The sequence below is a fragment of the Vombatus ursinus genome, unplaced genomic scaffold, assembly GCF_900497805.2.
Source record: "Vombatus ursinus unplaced genomic scaffold, bare-nosed wombat genome assembly UNPS02008996.1, whole genome shotgun sequence".
In the NCBI taxonomy this organism is placed as follows: Eukaryota; Metazoa; Chordata; class Mammalia; order Diprotodontia; family Vombatidae; genus Vombatus; species Vombatus ursinus.
The window spans coordinates 3,715,044-3,724,663 of NW_020948774.1; the positions used below are offsets into that span (position 1 = coordinate 3,715,044).

Below are 9,620 nucleotides of genomic sequence, written 5' to 3' on the forward strand. Positions count from 1 at the left end.
CACACACACACACACACACACACACACACACACACACACACACACACTCATTCATTCATTCATTCTTACATTGGCATGCCTAAAAGAGAATTCTTCTTTCCCTCCAAACCTGCTGACCTTTCAGTCACCCAAGTTCACAGCTTTCAGAATTATTCTCAGCTTATCATCCTTTACCCCACATAATCGTCAGTTAACAAATCTATCCACTCCTACAACATTCTCAAATATAGCTCTTTTCTTTTCACACTTAGCCATTACTCTGTCTCAGCTCCTTATCACCTATAATCTGGACTACTGTAATAGCTTATTAATTGGTTGTCCTGCTTCATGTTTTTCCCTTTTTTACACAGCTACTGACGTGATTTTTGTTTGACATTTAAAGCCCTTCACAACTTCACTTCAACTTAACTTTCAGCCTTATTATAAGTTACTCTTCTTCAAGCACTGTTCAGTCCGGCTAAATTGGCCTTACTGCCATTTCTTACCTAAGACAACTCCATCTCTTCTCTATGCCTTGGTACAGACTGTCTCCCATTTGCCTGGCATGCACACATTCTTCACTTCCACCTGTTAGAACCCCTGGTTTCCTTCAAAGTTCATCTCAAGCACTTCTATAAGAATCCTTTCCTATTTTTCTTTAAGCTGCTATGTTCTCCTAAAAACATTTCTCTCCTCTCTCACTCTCATATATATATATATTTGTGCATGTATGTGTGTTTTATATGTTGTCTCCCATGACAGATTGAAGCCTCTTAGGACAGAGATGATTTCCTATCTTTGTATCCTCAGTGCTCCATGCAGTGCCTGTCACATAATAGGCCATTAATAAGTATTTATTAATAGATTAATGGTATTTCACAGTTGAACTGAAATGATATTTCAATTCATTGGTTAATCAGCTAACATCTTATGTTTTTATCTGGTTTAACATGGAATAACAGGGACAAAAGTATTTCTCAGTGTTATCTTTTTTATGCTGATTTGGTAGATATGATTCGTCGCAGAAGTTTAAGAACCCGTGCTATCAAGATGTTGGTTTTGGATGAAGCTGATGAAATGCTTAATAAAGGTATGCTTGGCTAAGGGTAAAGAATAATACTTTTTGTACCCTCCTAAATTTGCGAATGTATTTAATAACTTGAAAAATGGGGTAATTAGGGACATAAACCATGTTCATATTTACATGAGACTGTCATGGTCAGAAAGTGTATGGTCCTATCTGATCAGATTTAGTATTGCTAGTTTTGTTACCACAGTTGGCTAAAAACACAGAGTAGGATAAGACCGAGGTTTTCAGTTTAAGTCTGATTTACACCAGTTGCATTTTTTTTTCTTGCCTGTACATTATATCCAGCTAATGCCAGCCAGCTATTCTGTAAATAACTAATATTGTTCAAAAAGGAGCACTGGGCTTTGGAGTATATATGGATTGGTGTAAATGTTGGAAGAACAATTCAACATATACTCTGTGAAGGACAACACATTTTTATTTTCCTTGATTTACCATGGTGAAATATAGTAAAACACATATTTAGGTATTTTTATGTATCTATTTTAGTTTCCTGTTAGCAAATTCATCTATTTGGCATTGTTCCCAATAAACTCTGCTTCTTTACTTGATCTCAGAGGACAAAAATATCTCTTATGATTCTGTTTTATTTATTTGTATCTGGCTAAAGGTAAATTGTGAGACATTATGCAAGAGAAAAGAAGAATAATTGATAAATCTCAGTAGTGAAAGGAGATGGATCAGAATCATAGTTTTAGCAAAGAAGAGAGATACTTCCTTCTCTTAGTAAGGCCTCTAGGAAGAAACATTAATCTGAGAGCAAAGGCAGTATAGAGTTGTGGGCTTTATGTTTGTGGAAAAATATTGGATGCACCATAGTGGGGGGGAAGGTACTAAAGAGGAACAAGAGATAAAAGAATTAAGTGTCACTAAGAACCCATCTGAGGTTAAATAGCATAAATTAGTGGTGGACCCAGTCATTCAGCCCCATAACCAATGATGTAGGATCTTTGGGTAATTGGGATGTGTGGGTGTGTCTGTCTGTCTCTTTGGTTAAAGATTCAGCTATACACGTGGTTGAGAAAAATTTTAGTACTAGATTTGAAGTGGGGGAGGGGGGCCACTGAGGTGTTCTTGTCTGAATACTGCCACTGAGTGTCTTTGTTGCCTTGAAAGCCACTTAATCTCCCTAGGTCTTAGATAGGTTATGTGTGGTGTTTTGGAGAGAATGCTAAATAGGAATTTAGGGTGTTTGGATTCAAATGTGAGCTCAGTCACTTAACTATCTGGGTCCACTTAGACAAGTCATTTATCCACCATAGACTAGATAGCCTCTTTGGTCCCTCCCGGTTCAAAATGTATGCTTAAAGGTTATTCAACAGCTGAGAAAAGTTAGGCCCCAGAATATTATGTGAATTGTTGGTAGTCACACTATCAAAGTAAAGACCATAACCTGGGTCTAAATGCTTTTTCCTTACCCCAGTCTGCCTTGAGAGACTTGTCCCAGATAATCTCTTATATATCCCTTCTACAGATCATATAAATTTATCAGAAATTAAAGCTGTAAAAATTTGTTTTAGCTTTCTAATTTGAAGAGACCCCAGAAGTTATCTGGTTTATGCCAACTACTTACTATGCTTGCTATATATTACCTTGGGTAAGTCACTTAACCCTCCCTGGCTCTCAGTTTCTTCATCTTTAAAATAAGGGAATAGGCCTAGAAGTCTGCTGAATCCCTTTCAGCTCTAAATAGATGCACCATGAAGCACAGTAACAATTATGATGCCTATTTACATATGTTAATTTGTTCCATTTGTATTATAAAACTAATGTACTAATGAACTAATGTTCATTTATGCACATTCTGTTAGGTGTATTACTCAAGGTCATCTGCTCACAAAGTTTTTGATCTATATGTGTGATGTTATGAGTTTGGGGAAATCTTAGAATGCAGATCAATTCATCTGAAACTGAAGAGTCTTAGATATTTTCTTGGGGCACTGTGAGAAGGGAGGTGACTTGTACATGGGTCACACACAGCTAGCATGTGATAAAGAATATAAAACCATTACACTCAACAATACAATGGAAAAATTAGAAGGAATATCATTCCTGAATGATTTGATTTTTCTTACTAGGGTTCAAGGAACAAATTTATGATGTGTACAGATACCTGCCTCCAGCTACCCAGGTAGTTTTGATCAGTGCCACATTGCCTCATGAGATCTTAGAAATGACCAATAAATTCATGACTGATCCAATTCGCATCTTGGTAAAACGGTAAGTGACCTTGGAATTGATTTTCCCTGGTTAGTATAGTATCTAACTCATTAATGATTTGGACCATTTGTTATAATTATTAATGTTAACTATGTAATACTCAGATTTGTTTTTTTAAGTTAGGAGAACTCTACTAGTTGTTCATCTAACCCAGTTCTAATGTCAGATAGTTAATATTGCACATTTATATATGGTGACAATACACAGTTGTAAAGGTTGTATAATGTTGAAATATTCGTTATGCTGGAAAGTTTTAAGCTTTTATTATTTAGTGACATTTCTGGTGAAGGTCAGTTAGTAATGTGCCTAATTATCTCAAGTTGAATTGGTGTTGTGTTGGTAAGAGATTTTGCAGGTATTACAGTTCCTCAAAATATGATCAACATTAAAGAGTTTTGTGTAATTTTTTTAACTTTTTTAAGTGATGAATTGACTCTCGAAGGAATCAAACAGTTTTTTGTGGCAGTGGAAAGGGAAGAATGGAAATTTGACACTTTGTGTGATCTTTATGATACCTTGACCATCACTCAAGCAGTCATCTTTTGTAATACCAAGAGGAAGGTATACAATTCATTTTTTGCCTAATTGGGAAAAAATTGGGGGCAGGTTCCATTATTAACTTTAATTATGATGTTTAGGGGCATAAGAAAGTAGTCATTTCTTAATTTGCCCTTATAAGACATGCCCAATTTTATCTACTAACAAAAATTCATTTCATCTTCTCTAACTTTGAGGTATGGGGACTCAGTATTTACCCTAAGGCAGTGTTACAGTGCCAGTACTTTCTAAATAAAAATCCATTAACTATTGCTATGTGGGGTGTGTGGTAGGTGACTCCTATTTCCTTTTCCTGGTGAGGGTTGGGAAGTTGTGATTCCTGTGGGTTATAAAATCAACTCATTTTTTAAGACTCTTTAGTATTGGAAATATTCATGAGACCTTTTAATGACATGAACTATATTCCAGTTTATTTCAGAATAAGGAAAAATGCTGAGTGGCAATAGTTTCGTTTTTCCATAAAAATTATTATCAAACCACAAAATTGTGTGGAGCTTATATGAGGTCTCAGGTCTCACAAAATAATATTCTGATTGGTCACAGCTGGGCAAAATTACATTTTCTAAAACACCCCATTAAATTGAATACAGTTTTTATGTGAAGAATGGTTACTTTTCTACCATTCTTTTATTTACACTGCTGGTTGCCAAACTAACACTGAATTAAAATCTTCAGGTTTGGTTAAACCATATATCTATGAGCTTAACCTTGGTTCTGGTTCTTTTGCTTATAGGTAGACTGGCTGACTGAGAAGATGAGAGAAGCCAACTTCACCGTTTCATCAATGCACGGAGACATGCCCCAAAAAGAGAGAGAGTCTATCATGAAAGAGTTTAGATCTGGTGCAAGGTTAGCATAATTCAGTAGAAATGCTACAATCAGGGCAACCTTAAAGAGAGGGTAGTGGTAGGGTATGATGTGATTGCTTATGTAATGTGACTTGAGGCACCTCCTGAGAGGCTCTTATTGTTTCAGAATACTACCAGTGTATCACAGTGCCTATTTTCACTTCAGGAGATCTCTTTACTTTGTCTTTTGTACTAAAGCATTGATATGTCCAGGAATGCTTTTTTTTTTTTAAGGGCAATTGGGATTAAGTAACTTGCACAGGGTCACACAGCTAGTAAGTGTCAAGTGTTTGGTTTGAGGCCGAATTTGAACTCAGGTCCTCCTGACTTCAGGGCTGGTGCTCTATCCACTGTGCCTCCTAGCTGCCCCCCAGGAATGCTTTTTTAAGATGCCCTCCAGCAATAAGGATGAATACAAACAAATCTATTCATGCTGTATCCTAGGTTATTCAGTAAACTTCTAAGTGCATACTGCAAATAAGGCCCTATTTTAGGACACTAGAGATATAAACGTGGAAGAGTCTGGATGTGAAATGAGAAATTAAATCTACAAGATAAAAACCAGTCAGAGACTAGCAAAATAACATACAAGTCCCTGTGGGAAACATGGATTTAATAATTTGAGGGTGAGGTTAGGCCCAGAGCTAGTATAGGTGGAAGCTTTGCAATGAGAAGTCCTTGACATACTAGAGGATACCATGAAGTCTTAGTATGGCGTAGGGATACAAAAAAGAGATAAAAGAATGTCAAACTTCATAATTTAACCTGGTGTCAGGAAGACCTGAATTCAAATCTAGTGTCAGACACTTAATAGCTGTCTGACTTTGGGCAAGTCAGTTACCCTCTTTTGCCTCACTTTCCTCATCTGTAAAATGAGAGTAATAATAGCACCTACCTCCCAGGGTTGTAAGAAGATCAAATGAGATGTTTGTAAAGCTCTTTGTAAACCTTAAAAGCATGACATAACTGTGCGATGATGATGAAGAAGAAGATGATAATTATGCTTAGGACCAGCCCATATTAGTCTTTTTTCCTTTACCGCCTAGATTCTCTATATTTTAATTCTCAATTTCTATACTTTTATTTTAGGAAGTTATTTTTCCCTTTTCCTTCAAACTAAAATAATGTAGCCAGCAGAAAAGCATGTGAAGGGATAATGTGGGTTTGAATTTCAAAGAAACTGCAAGACAGTGTAGGTGTCTACCTGGTTAGTTAATTGTATGCATAGGTGATGGATTGAGAATAATAAAATAAAGTCCTGTTTTTACATTACTTGGTAAAGCAGTGGCTCAGGAAATGAAAGGAGACTAGTACTGAATAGCCACATTTAAGAGGAATCTTATGTGGTACAGAACAGAAATAGGCAAAGAGAGTTTCTTAGGTGATGTGCTAGAGGCATAAGAAAAAAACTCGTTACAGCACAGCTTTCCCCCATAATTCTTCTTAAACCTGCTTTCAGTGCACTTGTCTCCACCAAATCAAGGTTGGCAGTATTGCAGGGCTGGTGGGAGAATTATTTTTTTAAACTATTTGCCCAGCTCATTTAAAAGTAATGTAAGCCAACCAAGATTTATGTTAAGGCTTATATTTTATACAACTATTTTTCGTTTTTTTTTTTTCAGCCGAGTACTTATTTCTACAGATGTCTGGGCTAGAGGATTAGATGTTCCTCAAGTCTCTCTTATCATTAACTATGACTTACCAAATAACAGAGAATTATACATACACAGGTACTTGAATGTGTTTTTTTCCTTATTATTTTCTTATTGATATATTTACTGAATAATTATAACTAAATCTTTTTTGTTTTCTTCTTAAAGAATTGGGAGATCAGGTCGATATGGCCGAAAGGGTGTTGCGATTAATTTTGTAAAAAATGATGACATCCGTATTCTCAGAGATATTGAACAGTACTACTCAACTCAGATTGATGAAATGCCCATGAATGGTAGGTATATCAGGAGGTCAGCCTCAAAAATTTTATATCCCTGATCTATGGTATAGAATATTTTTTGAGATTTTTAGGAAATTGTAATGTTGTCGTCCATTATACGTTTTTTGTTCACTTTTTTATAGCCTTATTTCATTTATACTTCATTTCTATTTTAGTTGCTGATCTTATCTGAGGAAACAACTTTGAAGACCAGTTGGAGACTATTTCCCTAGTTTTATACTACATTTGGAGGTTGAAGAGCTTACTGTATGCCATATAGGTACAACTTTTATTTAATAAGAGGGTTTATTTGTGTTAAACTCTCTTCACCCAACTCCTGCCCCACAAGCTGCTCTTTGTGGGATTTCTGCCTGCCTGCGTGTAAATTATGCATTAAGTCTGTTTTTTCATTAAAAAATGAGAAATTTTCACATAAAGTCCAATTGACTTCACTTCTTTTAAGATTGTAGCAATTACTATAGTAGAGAAAATGTATTATAAAAATATACATTGTACTTTCTCCTTTGGTTGCTTCACATAGTATGGAATTCTACTTTTTTGCTTGGTGTAGCAATAAAAAGAACATGGAGCTAGGATTCAGAAGACCTGGTCTTTCCATTAACTTGCAGAATTTGTAACTTCAGGCAAGGTTTAACTTTTCTACATCTGAGTTTCCCCATGAAACTCATGGAGATGATCATATTATCATGAAGATGACAATATAATTGTCCCACCTCTTCACCTCAGAGTTCTCTCTCTCTTAAGGTCCTCTAATCTCCACTGGTGTGCCCCATGACTCTAGCCCTGGGTCCTGTCATGGCTTGAAGGCTTCTCTGCTGAGAAGAATCTCAATTCCCCAACCAGACAAGGAACTTCCCTAATGACCAGTAAAAATTCCTTAAGAATAAAAATTGTTCATTTTTGTCTTTATCCAGTGTCTTGCTCAAGTATCACATATATACTTGGACCAGACCGGTATTTTCATCAGTATAGGAAATTCCTAGGAGGTAACTCCCTCTACTACATCATCGTGATCAGCTCTATAATCTTGGAGTGTTGTCTGAGACATTGAATGGTTAAATAATTTCTGTATGTTTCAGAGGCAGAACTTAAACCCAGCTCTTCTTAATAGCAAATAAGCCAGGTTAGCTAGAACATTTAGTTTCTAAAGGAAAATAATGTGAAATAATCCTGGAGAAGTAGACTTTAGCAAGATTTGTTAAAGACTTTAAAAGCCAAATAAAGGAGTTTATATTTCATCCTAGAGAAGGGAGGAAGCCATAGGAGCTTCTTGAGAATGAAGTGATATAATTAAACATGCTTTAAGGGATATCACTTGGGCAACTCTTTGGAGGCTAGATTGAAGATCAGAGAAACTAGATGCAGAGAGTAATTAGGTTATGTTCTGAGGAAAAGATGATGAATGAATAAAAAAAAGTATATTAAGCGCTTAATATGTTTAAAAGTCTATATTAAGTGCTGGGGATAGAAATAGGAGAAAAAAAATAGTCCAATAGGAGCTCCCATTCTAATAGGGAAGACATGTAAAAGGGGTTTTAGTTTGAAAGTCTGATGGAAAAATCCAGTAGTCTTTAGAGGGCAGCAGCAAAGCAGATACTGATGCATCTTCAGTGTCATTTCTATTGACAGTCATGTCAGTTTCTGACGTTAAACGTTTGCTGATGCCAAGGACTTTGTGGTGAGAACTTTCTTGTCCAGTTCTTTAGTAGTTGTGGCTTCTGAGAAGGGGGTATTGCTGTAGCTACATAGAAACAGTTGATAAGTCCCAGCTTCACAAGGGTTACTCACCTGGATGGTGACTTTGAGGGCCAGCCTGGTAGTACAGTTGGTCTGGGGTGCGGCATGGTGGTATTGCTACTCCCAGGGCTCTGGGGTTAAATTGCCCATTGTGGGTAGGGATGTTGGCCCTGTTCTCCAGGGTTTGCTCCCATGTATGATAGCTGCAGGGACCAGGCTGAGAAGATATGCTGAAGACCTGAAATACTAGGGTGGTTGTGGAGATAAGAGAATGGGTGTGAAACATGTGAAGGGTAGAATCAACAAGACTTAATAACTTATTGGATATGAGAAATGGGTAAGAGGTAAGAGTTGAGGATGATTCTAATGTCATAGATGTGGGTGATTGGATGGATTATGTTGCCCTCAACAGCTAAAGGTAAGTTAATGTGAGTGGAGTATGGATAAGGGGGAGAAGGAATAGGAATTTGAAAAGAATGAACTCATGCATTTACTACATAGAGATGATAATTAAGCCCATAATACCTGATGAGTTCGATGATAATACACAAAAGAAGGCAGCCCAGGACACTCCTAATAGGCTAACATTCATGGGGGTGGGCCGTGAATCCATCAAAGGAAACAGTTGCCTCCAGTGCTTTGAGCAGCATGCAACTAGGAATGGAGACTGTGGGTAATGGGGATAACCTAGGATTGTGATATCACAAGGAATGAGCAATTCCTTAAGACAAAGATAAACCCTTATAGAGTGGTTCAGGCACTTTCCCTACCCCATCCACTCTGCCGCCAAGGGTACCTTTCTCCGCCTAGAAGCATCAAACATCCCACCCGAGCCATAATTATGCAAAAAGATTTTGAGAGCTTTCCTTAATTCCCACCACAAGTCTTCAGATCCATAAACCCTACTCATAAAGGGAGGTCCCCTAGGAACCATTTTTAGTGCTTGTCCTATACCAAACCTGGCTTCTTTAAGAGCAACTGTCAGGGCAGCTATGTGGTGCAGTGGATAGAGTTCCAGCCTTGGAGTCAGAGGGACCTGAGTTCAAATCCAGCCTCAGACACTTGACACTAGCAGTGTGACCCTGGGCAAACCACTTAACCCCGAGTGCCTCACCAGAAAAGCAAAAAAAAAAACCGGTCCTCCAAAATATCCCTCTCCTCCACCTGCTTCATCCTATTGTGGGTAGGCCTGCAGGTCACCACATCTACTTTTGCTGGGACTGTTCCAATTTCC

At 37.3% G+C, this 9,620-nt stretch overlaps 1 protein-coding gene across 1 annotated transcript in view; it reads left to right on the top strand.

Moving 5' to 3' along the window:
• Positions 1-7,066, top strand: part of EIF4A3 (eukaryotic translation initiation factor 4A3) — a 23,383-nt gene extending 16,317 nt beyond the window's left edge. Inside the window, exons 6-12 of the mRNA XM_027850268.1 lie at positions 989-1,069; positions 3,148-3,289; positions 3,712-3,850; positions 4,581-4,696; positions 6,318-6,425; positions 6,516-6,643; positions 6,805-7,066. Of these exons, the coding sequence (XP_027706069.1) occupies positions 989-1,069; positions 3,148-3,289; positions 3,712-3,850; positions 4,581-4,696; positions 6,318-6,425; positions 6,516-6,643; positions 6,805-6,821 (731 nt within the window). The 3' untranslated portion in view covers positions 6,822-7,066. The remainder of the gene's footprint in view (positions 1-988; positions 1,070-3,147; positions 3,290-3,711; positions 3,851-4,580; positions 4,697-6,317; positions 6,426-6,515; positions 6,644-6,804) is intronic.
• The last annotated feature ends 2,554 nt before the right edge of the window (positions 7,067-9,620 follow it).